The following is a 19093-nucleotide window of genomic DNA, read 5'->3' as shown; positions in this document are numbered from 1 at the left end:
TGTAATTTATTGGCCCCTGTGACCAGGAAGCCAGGCTGGGGTCCTTGCTTACGGGTGTGGAGCCCGGAGTCCTGGCAACACTGTCGGGAAGCTGGTCCTGCCTGGCTCTGAGCCACTCTCCATCCCAGTGGCCTCAGAGAGGCGACCCCACCGGCTGTGGCAGTTATGGTCAGAGGGCTTCCCCTCTCCAGTACTTCCTGCCAAATCCCAGGCTGCACCTCAGCCCAGGCTGTCACGGTGGTCTCACCTGAGGTGCAGGGCTGGCTCGGTCACCTGCAGACCCACACAGATGGGGCCGGGAGAGGCTGCACCTGGGGAAGCGAGGGAGAGTCCCAGAGTGCAGGGAGGTGGGTCCTGGCCAGGTCAAGTCACTCCTGGGGTGCAGCTCTCGGGACAGGGCTGGGGTGCAGGGGCTGCCCAGCTCCCTCGGATGCAGAGACAGCCTGGCGCAGTCAGGCCAGCATCCCAGCCACCTGGCACCCAGGCATTTCACAGTCAAGAGCTGCAGACCCCCTGGGCTCTATTCCATGCCACAGGGAGGGCTGCTCTCGGGCTGGACCCAACCTGGACCACACTGGGGTCCTCCGGCATCCGCCTCCAGAGCAGCTGGGGCCACAGGCTCTCCTGGCTCACTAGGGCCATCTGTGAGTCCTGTCTTACTGAGAACTAAGCTCCTCTGAGTCAGTTCCAGGGCCAGCTCCTTCCTCTGAGAACAGCCGGAGGCCAGCGGGGTGGGGTCTTGCTGTCACTTCCCCCACCCCTGTCCTGCGCCTCCACGGCCGCATCAGGGGAGTGCTGGCCAGGTGGCCCTCACTCAGGAGGGGACGGCGTCCTAGCCACTGTCTGCTGTCATGCAGCACTTGGCCGGGACCTTGGGGAGCATGAGGGACACACACACACTCACACACACTCACTGGACATAGCCAGGCCCACAGGCCCAAGCTGGGGCCCTGAAGCCAAGAACTCTGCAGACCACAGTGGCCTTTATTCCATTCTGAAGAGAAGGGCTGGGGCCAGGGAGGTTCATTCTCAGGCTGCTTCAGAAGGTGCAGAGTACTGGGGACACAGAGTGGACCCCAGAGTGACAATAAGTTAGGGGAGGGTACTCAGGCTACAGCCAGGCCCGGGTCCCACTGGGCCCCCGGGGCTTTTTCCGGCTACCCAGCTCGATCCCCAGCCAGGCTGGTTCCTGGACAGCGGCCTCGGCTGAAACACAACAGGGGAAGGGGAGAGGAGGTTGGCGGGACCAGCAGGCACCCGGAGCCAGAAGGGTGGGCTGTGAGGATGGGGCAGCCCGGGACGGGCTCGAGGAAGCCACTCACCGGCACTCAACTCAGTTCCTGCAGGTTCTCATAATCCGGGGTCTCTTCATCCTCGTCCTCGTCCTCATCCTCCACATCCCGGGAGCTCAGGGCGGCTGGAGGGGAGCAGGGGTTGGCGGCCAGCCTGCCAGCCGGCCCCCGGGGCCTCCCCACCCCGTCCGTACCAGGCTCCGTCCTGGCCCCCGGCTGCAACTCCTGGGATACGTTCACATACTCCCGGCTCCCATCTAGGAAACAGGTCAGAGAAGAACAGACATGCGGAAGGGCCAGCCACAGTGAGGCCAGGACACCAGGGAGCAGGCGGCCGGGCCTGCCACTCACCCAGAGATACTTCCGCGCTCTCCTCGCTCTCGGGGACATTCACGTAGTCTTCTCGGAACTCCACTGCAGGGGAGCAAAGGGCTCAGCCCAACCCAGCGCCTGTACCAGAGCCCACACCCACAGTCCCCACGGGTCCCCCAACTTGGATGTCCGGCTCCCAGGGGCAGAAACCCTGAGACTCTGAACAGCCTGGGTAAACAACAGCAGCTGGACGAAGGCAAGGCCCACAGAGGTGGGTGGCAGGGGCTCCCTAACGGCACAGCTAGAGGGCCCAGACAGTGGAGGCCCCAGCTGGGCTCTGCAGGAGCTTTAGCGGCACACGTGGGGGAGAAGCAACACCTCCGCCCAGCCGACCACCCTCCCCATCAAGGCCAGGCCGGCCCTCCGCTTCTGCCCACCCAGCCCGCACGCCTTCTCAGTCTCTCTGAGGCATCAGCGCCCAGCCTCATTCGGCTCTTTGATGTGCTGCTTTATAAGGTGGACTCTGGAGCCAGACAAGCACTCAGTGACTGTGACCTCGGACAGACATGTCACCTGCCCTCTCTGTGCCTGGCTTCTCATCTGTACAATGGTTAGGAATAGGACTGACTTTGCAACTGTTGTGAGGATTATAAACCAATGAATACCAAAATAGGGCCTGCCACACAGCCAGTGCTGACAAATGTCTGTTAAACAAGTCAGCCTGCGCTGGGCTGGGTGCTGACACATGCCTGGAGTCTCAGCTGCTTGAGAGCTGAGCAAGAAGACTGCTCGCACCCAGGGGTTCAAGGCCAGCGTGGGAACATAGCAAGACATTGTCAAGAAGAATAAATAAAGCAATACATAAACAAATCCTGCCAGACAGGGCACGACTAAGGAACGAGAGGAGGAGTGGGCACCAGGGGATAGCGAGGTGTATAAGTCAAGCACACGAGCTCTTAGCGGGCAGGCAGCAGGCCTCCGTGCAGGCAGGCAGCTTATTGACCGCCTCAATATTCCGTCTTCCTAGCAGACACACACAGCGAATGATGGGTGGATGAATCCACCTGGACAGCCTGGCACGTGGGCAAGAGGAAGCAATTTGGAAATCTGGGTGGCAAACGGAGCCAGGGCGTGGAAGGGACAGGCAGGGGACATCTGGACAGGCTGAGCATCTCCCATCGGAAAACCCAAAGCCCAAAATGCTCTAAAACCCAAGTCTTTTGTGTGTCAACATGCTGCTGCAAATGGTAAATTCCATACTATCAAAGGGAGCTTCATACACAGAATTATTTAAAATATCATACTAAATTACCTCCAGGCTATGTAATATTTATGCATAGCATAAATGAATTTTGTGTTTACACTTGGGTCCCACATGATTAATTCATTATGAGTATCCAAAATTTCTAAAATTTGAAATACTTCTGGCCCCAATTGTTTCAAATAAGGGATATTCAATGCCTAGAGAGAAGAGAGTAGCAGAAAACTGAAGACCAGATACTGAGGAATGCCCAGGAGATGAGATCAAACCAAAGAGAGAAAAGCAACAAAGAAAACTAAGACCATGCAGGAAGCTGAAGAAAACGTCCAGGAAGAAAAAAAAAAACACCTCTAATCAGTATCTTTAGACACTGACAAAATGACTTTGCCTCCATGAAACAAGAACAGGAAGCTACATAAAAAGTACATGCAGAAAGCCAGGTATGGTGGTGCATACCTGTAATCCCAGCACTCAGGAGGCTGAGGCAGGAGGATCACTGGGACTTCAAGGCCAGCCTGGGCCTTGTGAGTTCAAAGTGAGTTCAAAGCCACCCTGAACTACATAGCAAGACCTTGTCTCAAAACAGCAACAACAACAATAAAACCAAAGAGGACATTTACGGACCAAGAAAGAGCTTTGGGGTAGGAAAAACAAAATTTCAATAGAAAGATTGAAGAATAAGTCAAGGAAATCTCCCAGATAACAGATAAAAAGGAAGACAGATAGGAAATGGGAGAGAAAAATTAAGAAAATCAGATCAGAGAAGGAAGGAGGAACATCGGAGGGAGGACACAGAAGGGGTGGAATCTTCAAACAAGGAAGAGGGAGAGAGAAGGGGCTGGGGGGGGAGTGCCACTCACTGGAGAAGGCACTGCCTCGGGCGCCGGGGTTGCTGGGCACCGGAGCCTCCGCTGGGTCAGCAGCACCGCTGGCTGGGGCGCTGTCGGGCAGCACCTCCCTGGGGGGAAGATGGCGTGGGTGAGCTGGGTGCTGGCCCCAGGCCCCGCCTCCCGCCGGCCACTCACACGTAGCCCCCGTAGCCCTCGTTGGGATAGTCCTCCTCCTCCTCCAGGTCGTCTTCATCTGCATCCTCACAGGCTGGCTCTGGGAGAGAGACTGGCTCAGTCTGGCCTGGGGCCCAGCCCAGACCCCCACCCAGCCTGGCGGGCAGCCCAGACACACCTTGGTTCTCATAGCTCGCCACACTGTTGGCTTCAGAGAGAGAGCGAGGGGGAGACGGAGTCAGGGCAGGCTCTGCCGGTCTTCTGGCCAGCCCCAGCCCCCCGAGTCCGTCTCCGTCCTTACCCCCTTCTGAGTCCTGCCGTGAAGACAGCATCCGGTGGGAACCCCCGAGGGGCTGTGGGGACCTTCTGTGGGGAGTCGAAGGTCAGGGGTCACGTTTTGGGGGGAGCCCTGGGGGCAAGAAAAAGCCCTGGCCCAGAAAGCGAGGGAGCAGGGGAGGCCAGAAGCCAGTACAAGGGGCAGTCGGTCTGTACTCACGGGATGTGCAGCAGGTCCACCTGGCTCGGGGGTGGGTAGGCAGCAGGCCAGGGGGCCGGCGCTTCTGAGGACAGAGCCACGCTTGAAGGAGTAACTCCAGACCCCAGGCCTCCAGGCCAAACTAAGCCCTCGACCCGCACCCTGGCCAGGCCTGGGGCTCCCACCTCTCCCACACCCTAGCTCTGGTCAGGAGCACGCAGGCAGCCCAGGGCAGGGGCCACACAGAGGCCCACGTGCTCACACCCAAGGGTCCCAGCTCGGGCAGGAGACCCCCTGCACTCACGGGGCGGCTTGAACAGGATGCTCTCTGTGTGTGAACTGCAAAGAGACACAGCTTGGGTATGGGGCCCAGGGGGGCCGGCCCGGCCGACCTCAGGCACCGGGAGACCCGCAGGGTGGGGGAGACTCACCGGTCCTCGTCAGCACCGCCACAGGAGGCTGGGGAGAGAGGCAGTCGGTCACTCACCTGTCCACACATCTGCTGCAGCTGGCCCTGGGCACCCCTGAGGCAGGGACATGGCTAGAGGGGGAGGACCTAAGAGCCAGGCCCTTCGGTCAGGACAGCGTTGACGGGGACTCAGGAGGGGAGCCAGAGAGGGGCCCTGTGTGCCCAGCACCTGGCTGCTCCCGCTCACCTGGCAACTCTCGGCAGCGCACACACAGGGCCATCAGCAGCATGGCGACGAGGGGCAGCAGCAGGAGGCCCAGGGGCTCAGTGAGGACCAGGCTGCTCACCTCCATCTGCAGGAGAGCCCAAGGTAGGCCCTGCTAGCAAAGTGGCAGCGGGCGCGTGGGGGCCTCGGCTGTGCCCTCCTGCAGGCTCCCGGGCCCCAGGCCTGGCTGGTGAGGGGGTTGGGCCAGTTCTGGGAGATCCTGGTCGAGTGGTGAGGCCGGGGCCTGGGCTGGGGTCTGGGGCCTCGATCACCCGCTGTGCAGCCCGCACCCCAGCCACCCTCCACCAGGTCCCTGCGCCAGGCGTCCCTACCCCAGCTCACCCGCCTCCCCTCTGCGGCAGGAAGCTGTGGTGAGCGCAGGAAATCATCAGGCTTCTCAGGCAGCTGCACTGCCCCTGCCCACCCCCACCACCTTGGGAAGTGGGGAGGCCAAGGCGGCGCCCCAGCCTCCCAGAGGGCCCAGCTGCAGGTCCAGAGGGAAGGTGAGAGTCCTGCTAGCCAGGGGCAGCACAAGGGAGGCTCCTGCTGCCCCCAGGGAGCACGGCCATGCTGCGACTCACCGTCACACTGGGCCAGCTCATGGGAGCTGGATCACCCCAACCCGGGACAGGGGCCCATTCCCTACACCAGTGGGCGGAGGCCACTAACACCGAAGAAAGACAAGCAGGCACTTGGGGTCTAACTACAAAGTTTATTGTTACAAATAGCACCGAGCCCGGAGGGCTGCCCCAGTAGAGGGGAGCCCCTCCCAGGCCCTGGCTCCCCTGTGCTGTCCACGTCATGTCCGGGAGCCAGGACACAGCCCAGGGCTTCCTGAAAGCCGGGCCGGGCACCTCAGGGGCAGCCCAGGGCCAGCTGCAGCAGACTCGGACAGGCGAGCAACGGCCTCAGATGAGCACACTGGACACAGGGACCCGGGTGGAGCGGCCACGCTGGGGCACCACGATTCGGTCATCGGAGGGTCCGGCCTCAGACAACAGACCTGTGGGAGGTGGGGTCAGCACCAGGGCTGGGGGACAGATAGACGCCCAGCCAGAACCTCGGACATAGACGGACAGCAGCTTGGGGACAGACAGACTGGAAGCTGATGGGTGAGCAGGCACTGTGGATGCTGGGTACCAGGCTGGGCCGGATGGAAAGACAGAAATAGGAGTGTGGGGAAGGGGATGTGGAGCAGCCCACTTACCCTGCACATGGAGCTGGGCCCGCCGGCGATCACCCTCAATGAAGACAGCGGTGCCTAGGAAGGCAGCGCCACCCAGTGCCCCAATGAAGGCACAGAGCATGAGTGAGAACTGCAGAGCCCGGAACTCGGACAGGAAGGACGGGGGCCAGCTCCGACGGAGGCGGTCTGAGATCTGTGGGAGCAGAGTGGGAGTCAGAGCGGCCTGGGAGGGGTTGGGGTGGCCCGGACACAGGAGAGGGAAATGGAGCCCGGGAGGGAGGGCAGCCTGGACCTCCAGGGTGAGGTCCGTGGCCTCGTGGGAGGAATCTGCAGACAAAATCCCTTGCAGCCAGCGGAGAACCCAAGGCGAGAGGCCCACGTCGAGGCTGAAGCCGGGAGGGCAGGGCCCCAAACCCCCCGTCCCAGCGAGGGGCCATGCTCACCAGGCCAATGAGGTAGGGGCTCCCTGCATCGCCCAGCAGGTGGGACAGCACGATCTGGAAGGCCTCGGCGGTGGAGCGACGCGTGGGGATGACCACATACTGGGGGAGGAGGGTGCTCAGCGTGGGGCTCTCGGGGAGCAGAGGGCAAAGGGCCAGGACCACAGGCCGCCCCCGCGCCCACTCCCTGTGCTCATTAGGTCTGGGCTAACAGTGGAGCGCCGGCCACTCACCAGCAGGATGTCAGCCACAATGGCCCAGTTCATAGACAGCAGGGTCTCTCCCACAAAGATGAAGATCTAAGGGGCAGGAGGAAGTGGGCACCACAGCAAGAGCAAACACAGGAACCGTCTGCCATCCACTCAAGCATTCTCTCCACACCCCACAGGACAGGTGCTACTACCGGTCTCATTTACACGACAAAACCGGGCTCAGAGAGGCTAAACATGCCCAGTGTCACAAAGCGGGGAAGGGTAGAGAGACTTAAAACCAGGCATGCTACCTTGAACTGCTGCACAGTTCCTCCACCCGGCCCCGGAAAGCCACCTTAACCGGCTGGCTACTCACATAGGTGGCCACGATGCTGCCACGGGCGCAGGCGAGGGCCAGGAAAAGGAAGGGAGCAGAGCCCAGAAGACCGGTGGCACAAACCAGTGGGTCCGCCCGGGGGTTGGCACGGCGCAGGCGGCGGCTGATCTCCACACCCAGGCCCACGCCCAGGACCCCAGTGAGGCACGTGATGAGCCCAAAAATGAGGCTAGGGCCGGGTAGAGACATGGGGCTCAGCCTTCTGCCTACACGGTCCCTGGCCTGGCCCTCCCAGCCACCCTCACCTCCAAGTCTACCCAGACCCCTGGGCCCCACGTCATCCCCTCAAGCATCTCCAGAAGCCAGGGCTCGGATTCAAACTGGCCTTGCCCCAGTCTGAACCACACGTCTCCACCCTGCCACCTGCAGGACCTCAGCTCACCCCACCCGGGTACCTGTCTGAGGAAGAGCAGGAGTCTCCGGGGAGGCAGGGGGGCGTCTCCCCCAGGACCACACGGGAGCGCAGCAGGAATGCAGGGGCCCAGAGGGCCAGTGAGCCCGTGACAAAGGCCACAGCAGTGAAGCCAAGGGAAGACAGGATGAAACTGGGGCTACGGACAGTGGGGAGGAGGAGGAAAGGCACTGCCTTGAGCAAACTGCCCGGGCTGACCAGGGTCTGGCCCTGTAATCCAGGCAGATGCCACAAGGGAACAGGGGTGGCCAAACCGCTGGCTCCAGGTTTGACGGGCAGGAAGCGGAGCCAGCAAAGCCTGCGACCATTCAACGCGCCAAGCAGAAGGGGCTTGGGGAACAGGAAGGGATCCAACTCACTTTCTTGCCAGAGCCCTCAGATCTGCCCACCAGGAGGTGGGGCTCAGGGGCGGGGAGTCCGAGTGGCGCTCCACAGCACCCCTAGGCGGCTCCCGGACCACCAGGAACAGCAGCAGGACGGCCACCACCCCCAGGCCTGGTGTCACCTAGAGGAGAAATGGGCTTGAGGGCAGGCAGGGACAAGGACACTGTCCATGACCAGGGAAGGCTGCTGCAGGAGGCTGCTCCACAGTCAGGGAAGAAGGGCTTGTCACTTGGCTTCCTCTTTGCCAAAGGACCCTGATTTTCTTTTGGGAAACCACTTCCCCCACTTCTGTCAATCCATATGGACCAAACAGCACGTCGGACTTGGCCGACAAGAGGACTGTTAACCCCCCCAGCCCGCTGGTTTCATGGTAAGCCTGTGACCCACATTCTCTAATCAGTTGCCATCCCATGACTATTCCTTAAGGGTTCGAGGTGCTGGAGTTGCTCAATTCAAAGATAATCATTTGGAGCACACACGCTTGAAAAATGAAGTCAATGCAGAGGAAAGAAAAGCTGAGAAGAGAGCTATCAAATCCTGGTGACCTGTGGGCGCCCTGGCTCAGCTTTGCTCATACCACCTTGGGGCTTTCCACCCGGAAAGCCAAGACAGTCCCTGTGGGGCTCACAGTTTACAGGGGCTCCTGTCACCCATGACAAGAGCTGTCTAGGACATGACTTCCTGCAGGCCTGGCGGAGTCACCACTGCCACAGAAAGCCGCCCAGAGGTCAGGAAGCGGGAAGTAGGACTGCCACCAGCCTCCCCGCGGTCTGTCCCCAGACTTACCCTCAGAGCCCAGTGCCAGTCACCAGCCACATCCTTCACTTTGGAGCCTGCAATGTAGCCCAGGCCACTGCGGGGAGGGGAGGGGCAGAGGAAACAGGCAATCCATCAGTCTAGCCCCATAGGCCCCCCACCTCCCACCAGGCCTTCGGCCAGCTCACCTGCCCACCGGGATGGCAAAGTAGAACACGCTGAGCATTCGGCTTCGCTGGTCAGCCACGAAGAGATCAGCGATGAGGGTGGGCGCAATGGTGGAATAACTGGCCTCCCCGACCCCCACTAGGCCCCGGGTCAGGAGGAGCAGCCAGAAACGCTGGGGAAGGAGACATGGGGGAGGTGGCATCCCACCTTGGAGCCAAGCTCCCAGGCGACCTCTCCAGCCAGCGCCAGAGAGGCAGCAGGGACAGCAGGAGAGGCCTGGGTTTAGAATCAGACAGACCTGGCTGGAATCCTGGCTCCACCACTTACTAGCTGTGACTTTGAGAAAGTTACTTAACCTCTCTGAGCCTCAGTTTCCTCATCTGCAAAAGGGGAATAACAACAACTTGTTCACACAGCTGCTGTGGGGGCTTCACGATACAAGTCCCCTTCAGGCACAGAATAAATCGGAGTTTCTACCTTGCCCCTCCCACCCAACGCCTCAGTGGTGAAAGTGATCTTGGGGCAGGGGGAGTACTTATCTACCAAAGACACCTGCAGCTAAGGACAGGGCACAACAACTGAGGAAAGCACATGCAGGGCCTGAGCTGAGGTCAGAGCCGGGGCAGAGTGAGCACAGAAGGAGATTTCAAAGGGGCAAAGAGGCAACAGCCAGGGAGGCAGGAGGAAAACCAGCAGAGGGTGGCGGCAGAAGAGGGTTTCAGGAAGAAGTGGGCTGAGGGCTCCTGGGAGATCGGGTGAGAACAGCACGAGGAGCAAGAGCAGCACTGAGCAACCAGGAGGTCACTATTGACTTTGGCAATGGCCGGGGCACTGGAGTGGGGCAGAAGTCAGCCGGCTGCACTCAAGTGGGGAGCTGAGGAGGTGCAGGCAGGTGCAAGCGGCTCCCTGGCTGCTCCTTCACCCCCACAGGCGCTGGACTGCTTGAGGGGCCTTTCAGGAAAGGGAGAAGGGGAGAGGGCGGTCCAGGGGGAGCTTTTTCCATGGTAGAGACATATGAGTATTTAGCTATGGAGTAAAGGAGTCAGTTGGGGAAAGAGGGATGAGACAGCAGAAGGTTCTGCAAGAAAAGGGAGAGTGTGGAGCAGGCAGATTCACTCAGGCAAGGAAAGGGTATAAAATGTCATGAACCAAGGAAACTGCAGAAGTTCCCCCCGGCCCAGTCTGAAACGATTCCAAGGAGCAGCAGCAAAGATTGACAGGGAGTGGGGCGTGGGGAGCGGCCAGAAGCAGGAGCTAGCTGGGGGCCTCACCTCTCTGGGGATGAAGGATGACCCCAGTGTCACCAGGGACCAGAAGGCAATGCCCCCGCACATGAGATACTTCCGATTGTACCTGTCACCCAGGTAGCCAAACACAGGTGCCAACACCATGTAACTGGAGATGAACACTGGGGGGAAGCAGAGAGTCAGCCCTGCTGTAGCCCGCTGCCCACTCCCACCCTGCTGGGTGCAGCTCAGGAATGCCAGAAGCACAGGTGACCCCTCCGCCTGACCGACTGCATACCTCCCACACCCCATCCCCTCAGCTCCTCCTCAGACACAGCTCCTGGCTGCAGCTCAGACACTCAGGCCCCCACACCTCCCATCCCTGTCTAGCACATTTACTGCTGTTTTCTTTTGCACAACACTCATCCTTACGGAAAGTTATCTCTCTCAGGGTCTCGCTACGTAGTTCAGGCTAGTCTTGAACTGACTATGTAGCCTAAGCTGGCCTAGAACTTGTGGCAATTCTCCTTCCTCAGCACCCCCCCCCCGCCCCCAGTGCTGGGTACAGGCCTGCGCCGCCACACCTGGAAGTTATCTCATTTTAACTAAGTCCTCTCATCCACAGAGCGTGCTGGCTCCATGAACCCAAGGGCTTTGCCTGTACTGGCCATGACTGTGATTCTCTCAGTTAACACACAGCTAGCACAAAAGATGTACTCATCAATGCATGCTGAGTGAAAAGGGGAATGGACCCATTTAGAAAGTTCTGCTTCTTCTCTAATGCAACAGCTCTTCAGAGGTTTGCAACCTTGACCTATGATCCCATTTTCATCTCACCAGACTTAAATACCGCCCCTTCCTCATTGGCCTCAAGTGAGAACAGCGCACTAAGACCTGGTTTCAAATTCCTATTTTGCCTCTAACATGTTGTGTGACCCTGGGCAATCCTTAACCCTTCTTCAAGTCTCAATTTCTTTAAAAATGTAGATAATACTATCTACTTCCTCTACAAAATAGGAATGGTAACACCTATTCCCTAGCCCATGAGAGGATTTGAAGATAACGACATTTTAGACCCCAGGAAGGGGGCAGTTCAGAAGTACAGTACTAGGCCGGGGCGTGGTGGCACACGCCTGTAATCCTAGCATTCAGGAGGCAGAGGCAGCAGGACTGCTGTGAGTCTGAGGCAAGCCTGGGCTACATATGTGTTTGAGGCCAGCTTGGACTACATAGGAAGATCCTGTCTCAAAACAAACAAAACACAAGTACAGTACTTGCCTAGCGTGTGTGAGACCCCGGGGTTTGGATCTCCAGCACCACACATATACAAAAAAAGATGAACAATAACAATGACATCTTCCCAAACACATTATCACCACTCCCTCCAGGGCCTGGCACACAGTAGGTGCTCAGAAACATTTGAGCAATGAATGAAGGAGGAAAGGAAGGAAAAGAAGACTTGGCTCTGGTTTGCCTCTCCCAGAGCCCCAAAGTTCTCAACAAGTAAAACTCACCTTTATCCACTGCAGACACCCTCTCCCTGCCATCACCTACTGGCTGCCTACTACATGCCAAACACTGTGCTGGGAACTTGTCAGGTAGTATTTCTCTAATCCTCAGAGATGGTCTGTGTCACCACAAACAAGGAAAGTGAGGCTTAGAGAGGCTGACTGCCCACCTCCCACCACACAGTCAGTCAAGGGAAGCACTGAGATTTAAAACCAGGACTGTCTCAACCACTCCCTAAAGGGTCTCCCTCATTTTGTTCTGTTTTGAGACAAGGTATCGCTGCATAGCCTACGCTGCCCACCAACTCTCGATCCTCCTACTTCAATCTCCCCAGAGCTGGGATTATAGGCATGCCCCCCTCTTTAAACGTGAGGTCCTAGCTCAACTAGTCAGTCCCAGAGCAAAATCAAGGCCATTAAGTCCCCTGGCTCTGACCACTAAGCCCTCGAGAATGAGCCCCAGGCAGGTCAGCTCTGGGCCCAACTGAGGCAGAAAGAGTAAGAGCTGCTGTGTGACCAGGACGGGCCTCCACTCACCGGTCTGGATGAGGCCAGAGCTACTGTCTCCTATGCTGAAAAACTGCTCGATGTCTGGAAGGACGCCTGCAAGTGGAACACTCAGGGTGGCCGGGCGAAGTTGCCCCATCCCAGGACCTTGGTCCCTTCCCTGCCTCCCGCAGCTAGCGCCTACCTGCCACGGTGAAGCGGTCCATGTAGTTCAGGAGGTTGATGTAGCACAGCACGGCCACGATGAGAGCGGAACGGCCCGGAGACAAACCGGTGATGCGCTGCAGCCGCTCCGGGTCCGGGACCTCGGGCTCCCTGGACTTTGGGTTCCCCAAGGACCCTGGCAAGCCCGGGGTGCCAGGCACCCGCCCATCGTCTGGGTCATCCGCTTGGCTGAGGAAGGGCGCGGTGTCGGACCCGGCCATGGTCCCGGGGCGCCGCACCGGCCCGCGCTCCGGTCCCACCGAAGATCCCACCTGAGAAGGAAAAGGGTTGGAGAAGGGAGAATGGGGGTATCCCCGGGGAGGGAAGTGTCCTCACAGTAGGGGAGGACCCTGCCCCAGTGCGGAGCTCGGCTAAAAAAGGACCGGGCATTTCCTCCAGTGCCGGCAGACACATCGAGCGCGGGGCTGCGGGATCCACGTGACATCGGGAGAGGAGCGGGTTGAGGGAGTCCCTACCCTTCCCAGGCGGCGGCCACCCCTCACCCTCACCCCGGGCGGGAGCGCGCTCGCGGCACCTTAGGGCCGGCGCTGCGCCGCGGCGGCCGCCATGTTCCCCGACCGTGGGTCACGTGACACCAGAGTAGGCAGGAGCCCCCGCGCCAGCCCTCACCACGTGACCGGCCGCCGGCGGAAGCATCAAGGCCTCGTCTCAGATTCGCACGTCACACGACTGCGCCGATCGCCGGGATAACCGGGGAGCTGGTCTCGGATCACGCGCTATGACCAGACCGCGACCCTTGGGAGTCACCGCACCTTAGCGAATCTCAGCGGCCTTATCCAGAACGACCAACTGGCGGACGTCTGGTGGAGCAGCAAAATATTGGGGTCCCAAAAGGTTTTCGGAACTTCTAAATGTCTCTAGAGATGCTGTGACCAGTTCTCGCTTGAGGCAGTGACTCACAGCGTCCGGGCGGCTTCACGCATGCTCAGAAAAGGTGGAATGAGTGGAGGGCGACCCGCTGCCCTTCTCTCGCCTTCAGATTCCCCAACCCTGAGCTGATTTTCACTTCGGATCCTTAAATCCCCATTGAAAGTCCCAACCCACTTTCCCCCTTCCTACCGGGACCGGAGCCCTTGCGCCCTCTGGTGGTCCTGTGTGGAGCGGGCGGGACTCTGACCTAAGGAGAAGGCTTATCTGCAGGACGGAGGTCCAGGGATGTCGCGGAGTGGTCCTTTAGGGAACACTGGTAATATCCAGGACACACCGGACAGCATACACTCTGGGTAAAACTGCCACCGTTCTGTGCAAATGTAGCTTCAAAAACCCTCTTCCAAGCACACTTAAAAGTTTCGGGAGTCTCGGGAAATCACCAGGTCCCCAAGAGGCCTTATTAGAATCTACTCTTGAGTCCTGAATACCCGCCTTGGTGCTACCCAGAACACCCTTCGTGTTCGGAACCTTAGGCCCAGTCCCCTGCGGACAGGAACTTCAGACTGTAGTCATTTAATTTTCCAGAAAACTGTTACTGGGCGTCTACATGCGCCTGGCATTCCGCCAGATGTCGGGCAGGAGCAGACCTAGCTCCTTCACCTAGCGTAGTGAAGGAGGCAGATACCTGTACACTACAGCTGTGGGAGGAAAAGGCAAGCAGCGCATGCATCTGCCAAAGGGTTTCTATTCAGATGCATCCACATAAGCTCTTTAAACTCCATGAAAATAACGGATTTTTTTTCAAATGGGCAAAAGATGTGAACAGAGATTTCCCAAAAGAAGATATACCGATGGCCAACAGTATATGGTATCACTGGCCATTTACGGAAAATACAATTTAAAACCACAGTGAACCACAATTTAAATTTCAAACACTGTATTGGTGTTAACATATTTCAGGAACTCGATGTGGTGGCACACACCTGTGATCTCAGGACTCAAGAGGCTGAGGCAGGAGGACTGCCCCAAGTTTGACGCCAGCCCAGGCTACATAGTGAGTTCAAGGCCTGCCTAAATTACATAGCAAGACTCTGTCTCAAAAAAACAAAACAACAAAAAACACCCCACATTGAGCTATCACTATTAGTTAAAAACAAAACAAAACTGATAATACCAAATACTGAAAGCAATATTCAGCCACTGGAAAAAAGAGAAGGTTACTGTGAAAGCAAATGGTACAATCATTTTGAAAAACAATTTAACAGTTTATTTAAAATTAAATATATGCTTTCCACGTGACTCAGCAGTTGCAATCCTAGGTATCTAACAAGAAACGAAAACATGTCCCAACAAAAAATTGTACATGAAGGGCTAGGGATTTAGCTCAGTGGTTTCACTGCCTGCTGCGTGAGCGCAAGAACCCGAGTTCAATCTCACGTACAAAAAAAAAAAAGTACATGAATGTTCGTAGAAGCATTATACAAGCTGGGCATGGCGGCACATGCCTATAATTCCCATACTCTGGGAGAATGAGGCAGGAGGACTGAAAGTTTGAGCACAGCCCGGGCAAGTTAGTGACTTAGCAGACCCTAAACAAAAAAGGCTGAGGGTAGCTGGGCATGGTGGCACATACCGGTAATCCCAGCACTCGGGAGGCTGAGGCAAGATTCCCACAAATTAGAGGCCAGCCTGGGCTACACAGTGAGTTCACATAGCGAGACTCTGTCAAAAAAAAAGAGGACTGGGGTGTCCAAAGGTGTTGGGTTCAGTCCCCAGAACTACACACACAAAAAGCATTAATCATAGCCAAGGAGGCTGGAGATAGGGCTTAGTGGTGGAGCACTTGATTAGCATGCCTAGGTTTTATCCCCAATACAACAAGAAAACAAAAAAATATAATGGCTAGGTGTGGGGACACATTCTGCTACTAGGGAGGCTGAGGCAGGAAGATTGCAAGTTTGAGGCTGGCATGGGCAAATTAGTAAGAGCCTACCTCAAAACCAAAGGGTTGAGGATATAGCTCAGCCATCCCTGGGTCCAGTCCCCAGTACTGTAAATAATCACTCACTCACACACACACACACGCACACACACACACACACATATGTCCATCGACACACAAATAGCACACCCATAAATAGAATATCAGTTAGCAATAAAAAGGTATTATGGATAAAACATGGTTAAATTTCAAATACTGTATTGGTGTTAACATATTTCAGGAACAAGGCAGTATGTTTATATGTCAGAAGTTTTGTTTAATTCTATGGTATTTCTAAATCAATTTAATAAATTCAGCAAGTTAAAAAAAAAACCAGCAAAAACACTGTTAAGTGAGACAGGCCAGACACAAAAGGCTGCATACTGTATTATTTCATTTATATGAAAACCTGGCATGGTGGCAGGCACCTGGAGTGATACTACTCAGGAGGCTGAGGCAGATGTGAGCCCAGAAATAAAAATAAAAATTTTAAAAATCTAGGAAAGGCATAACAAAGGTGACAGGAAGCAGATTAGCTGTTGCTTGGGATCAGAGGGAAAACAAGGAAACTCCTCCATAACTGCAAACTTCTACTGACACTCACTGAACTGCACACTCAAATGAGTGAACTTTTAGGCATATAAATTAAACTCCAGTAAGTTAAAAAACAAAATGCTTCTGGTCCAAACACAGTAAGTACCACTTGATATTAATGAAACTAAAACTGGCATAACAGCAAATATTTTAAGCCAGGTGTGGCAATACATACCTATAATCTCAGCACTCTGGGAAGCTGAGACGAGAGGATCACAAACTCTAGTCCAATCTGGAGAATTTAGTCAGACTGTTTTAAAATTTTAAAAAAGCCGGGCAAGAACCTGAGTTTGATACCCAGTACCAGAAAAGAAAAAAAAAAAAAATGCCAAGTGTGGTAGTGCATGCCTATAATCACAGCACTGGAGGCTGAGACAGGAGGACCGCCAGGAATTTGAGGCCAGCCTGGGTTACATAGAGTTCAAGGACAGCCTGAATTACATAGTGAGATCCTGTCTCAAAAAACAAACAAAAAAAGGGCTCCAGATACAGCTCAATGCAAAGGGCCTGGGTTCAATCCTCAGTACCAAGGGGGGAAAAAGCAAGTATTTTAATTCCAATTCGTTTTGCCAAATGGGAAAAATATTTGGCTCTTCTCTGAGTACAGGTTCTTTTTAATTTTATGGATCTCTTCTAAGATTTCTTTAAGGTTAGATATATATGCCTGTATGGGTCGAATTAGTTTAAACTGGAATCCAAGTTTTGCTATTTGCTTTGGAAATTGTGGTTCATGAAATCTAAGTACACATGTAATTTCTTGAACAAAAAGTTCATTGACAAGTGCCACAAAATAAGTCCAGGACGGGCAGAAAGACCTAGAAACAGGACTTGAGAGCTTCTCAGAGAAACTGGCCTTGAGCTTCAGTATGGCAGAGAAAGACACAAGTCTCCTTTATTTGAGGTTTCCTCTTACCTGTGGTCAGCTGAAGCCAAAGATGCAGTGCAGTCCAGTAAAAATCACTTATGTAACCTTTATTACCGTGTATTGTTGTCACTGTCTGTTTTATTAGTTGGTGTTAATCTCTTGCCTAGTTTGTAAGTTTTACCATCAGTATGTTCAGGGAAAAGCAGTATACAATCATACCTTGGTACCTGACTGCTTTGAAACTTGTGGAATTTGGTACCTGAAGGATTTTCATGAGAAAATTTTGCCCCAGTATTCATCATTTGTGGTTCTCTATGTGCAAGTTAGCACTTGGTGTCAGTTACCCCCTGACTTGCATTACACTTTTCAGCCAAAACAGTTTTTTTGGTACCTGCCATTTTTGGTACTTCCCACGCCTTCCGAAACCAGTATCTAGATACCGCCATATATAGCATTAGGTGCATGGCGATGGTTAGGGCGCACCTTGGAACAGCCCCCAGGGGTAAGAGGGGCTACTGCAACTACAAGGGGAAGGAGGAACATTCCAGGGAGGAGGAGAGCATGCGCAAAGGGCTTGCTCACGGAAGGAAACAGGATGGACAGCATCTGTAAGAAGGGTAAATGGGGAGCTGTGGGACACAGGAGGCTGGCTAGGTGGGCCAGGTTAAAATGTGCCATTTTAAAATCACATTTGGGGTTGGGAGTGTGGCTCAATGGTACAGTGTTTCCCTAGCACATGAGGCCCTGGGTTTGGTCCTCCAGCGCTACAAAATTAATTTAAAAATCAGATTTGACAGTCAGATATGCATGGTAGCTCATGCCTATAGTTCCAGCTACTTAGGAGGCTGAGGCAGGATTGCTTGAGCCCCGGAGCTCAAAACCAACCTGGGCAGCATAGTAAGACTCATCTCTTAAAAAATAAATAAGCTTGCGCCAGGGATTTAGCTCAGTGGTTCCAGCGCCTGCCTAGCAAGTGCAAGGTCCCAAGTTCGATCCTGGTAACTAAATAAATAAAGAAGCAAGTTTACATGGTAGCACATGCCTATAATCTCATCCAAGGAGGCTGAAGAGGATCACAAATTCAAGGTTAGCCTAGGAACTTAGTGAGACCCTGTCTTAAAGAAATAAAAAGGCAGCTGGGCATGGTGGTGCAGGCCTATAATCCCAGCACTAGGGAGGCTGAGGCAAGAGGATCACCATGAGTTCAAGCCCAGCCTGGGCTACATAGCGAGACCCTGTCTTTAAAAAAAGGCAAAATAGAATAGTACCTTCCTGGAGTGCAGTTCAGTGGTAGGTTCTATCCCCAGTACCTCTAAATAAATAAATGAGGTGCATACCGGAGGTCACTCTGGTTGCCGCACAGATGGGCTAGAGGGGAAGCAGGGTGACTGTGGCGTGAGACTGGGCTTCAGGCAGCGGCAGCTTGGACTGGGTCGATGGGAGGAAGGGGACAAAAGTGAGCGAGCTGGGGAAGTGGAGCTGATGTGATGATAGAGCGAGTGAGAGAGGAGGCTTCCAGGGGAACTGTGGCTGAGGAGGTGGCACAGGAGGAAAGCACACACATGGCCCGGGGTTTGTTCCATCCCCAGCACCAAAAAGAAGCATGAAGATTTCTGGCCCCTGCAACGTGATGCAGTGGGGAAACTACTCATTCAGCAGTTGCTAGGTAATGCCATGTCTGCGATGTGGGGCCAGACCTTGCTCCTCCGAGTACCATTTAGCACTGCTGCATCCTCTGGGGACTGCTAGAGACAGGGCTTCTCACCCCAACCCCAGCAGCTGATCCAGCATGGCACAGGAGGTCGCCACAAGTTTGAGAGAGACAGAGACAGAGTATGAATGAGAGTCACTGGTCTCAAAAATTCTTAGTCTGTGTCAGGCTCAGGTGTCTACATTTGGCTGTGACTGGAGGCGAGGTGTCTGGGGCAGGTTCATTCTCTCCTCAGTAAAATGGGACCACCTACCTCACAGCGTTGCTCAGATGATGCCTGAGCTTATGAAGAGCCCGGGAAAGAGCGAACAACTTCTCTGCCACAGAAAAATGCAAATTCTTTTCCAATGAAATCCTTCCCAGATGATGCACTAGCAAAGCCAGGAGGAAACTGAACATTCTAGTGATTGCTGATGGTCTTATCTTGGGTTACCAATGTAACAATTCAGGAGAAGCTGGAGAGGGGTGTGGTGGTGCATGCTGGTAATCCCAGCACTCTGGCAGGAAGATCACAAATTGGAGCCTAGCCTGGGCAACTTGTTGAGACCCTGTCTCCAAATTTCAAGAAAAAATTTTTTAATGGACTGGGAATGTAGCTCAGTGTGAAAACCGTGGGTTGAATCTCACTACTGCAAAATAGAGAGGGAAAAGGAC

At 55.2% G+C, this 19093-nt stretch overlaps 2 protein-coding genes across 6 annotated transcripts; both read right to left on the bottom strand.

The window, feature by feature from the left end:
* Nucleotides 1-966: 966 nt before the first annotated feature.
* On the bottom strand, nt 967-5383 carry Lat (linker for activation of T cells). Of its 4 annotated transcripts, XM_087209070.1 has the most exons (13): nt 5351-5383; nt 5001-5106; nt 4776-4803; nt 4649-4683; nt 4366-4429; nt 4171-4235; nt 4048-4077; nt 3891-3969; nt 3726-3823; nt 1644-1706; nt 1487-1549; nt 1323-1417; nt 967-1206 (listed from the first exon to the last, which is right to left on the bottom strand). In XM_087209070.1, the coding sequence occupies exons 2-12, from the start codon at nt 5104-5106 to the stop codon at nt 1329-1331; spliced, it is 720 nt and encodes a 239-aa protein (XP_087065196.1). In that variant the 5' UTR covers nt 5351-5383; the 3' UTR covers nt 967-1206; nt 1323-1328. The 4 variants fall into 4 exon arrangements, with proteins under 4 accessions (XP_087065196.1, XP_087065194.1, XP_087065197.1 ...); XM_087209068.1 differs by having other exon boundaries at nt 3891-4077; nt 5351-5375; XM_087209071.1 differs by having other exon boundaries at nt 4171-4232; nt 5001-5370.
* A 327-nt stretch (nt 5384-5710) lies between these two features.
* Nucleotides 5711-13054, bottom strand: Spns1 (SPNS lysolipid transporter 1, lysophospholipid). 2 transcript variants are annotated; one of them, XM_013076451.3, is made up of 13 exons: nt 12933-13054; nt 12378-12669; nt 12224-12289; nt 10224-10360; nt 8973-9124; nt 8815-8881; nt 8004-8149; nt 7628-7783; nt 7212-7401; nt 6878-6943; nt 6648-6746; nt 6226-6397; nt 5711-6021 (listed from the first exon to the last, which is right to left on the bottom strand). In XM_013076451.3, exons 2-13 carry the CDS (start codon nt 12616-12618, stop codon nt 5927-5929), a joined length of 1587 nt encoding a protein of 528 aa, XP_012931905.1. In that variant the 5' UTR covers nt 12619-12669; nt 12933-13054; the 3' UTR covers nt 5711-5926. The 2 variants fall into 2 exon arrangements, with proteins under 2 accessions (XP_012931905.1, XP_087065193.1); XM_087209067.1 differs by having other exon boundaries at nt 12907-12983.
* Between the last annotated feature and the right edge of the window lie 6039 nt (nt 13055-19093).

This window comes from Heterocephalus glaber, unplaced genomic scaffold, assembly GCF_053883595.1.
Source record: "Heterocephalus glaber isolate CG9 unplaced genomic scaffold, H.glaber_assembly_v1.0 deba00000943, whole genome shotgun sequence".
In the NCBI taxonomy this organism is placed as follows: Eukaryota; Metazoa; Chordata; class Mammalia; order Rodentia; family Bathyergidae; genus Heterocephalus; species Heterocephalus glaber.
This window is presented reverse-complemented; position numbering and strand designations above follow the sequence as displayed.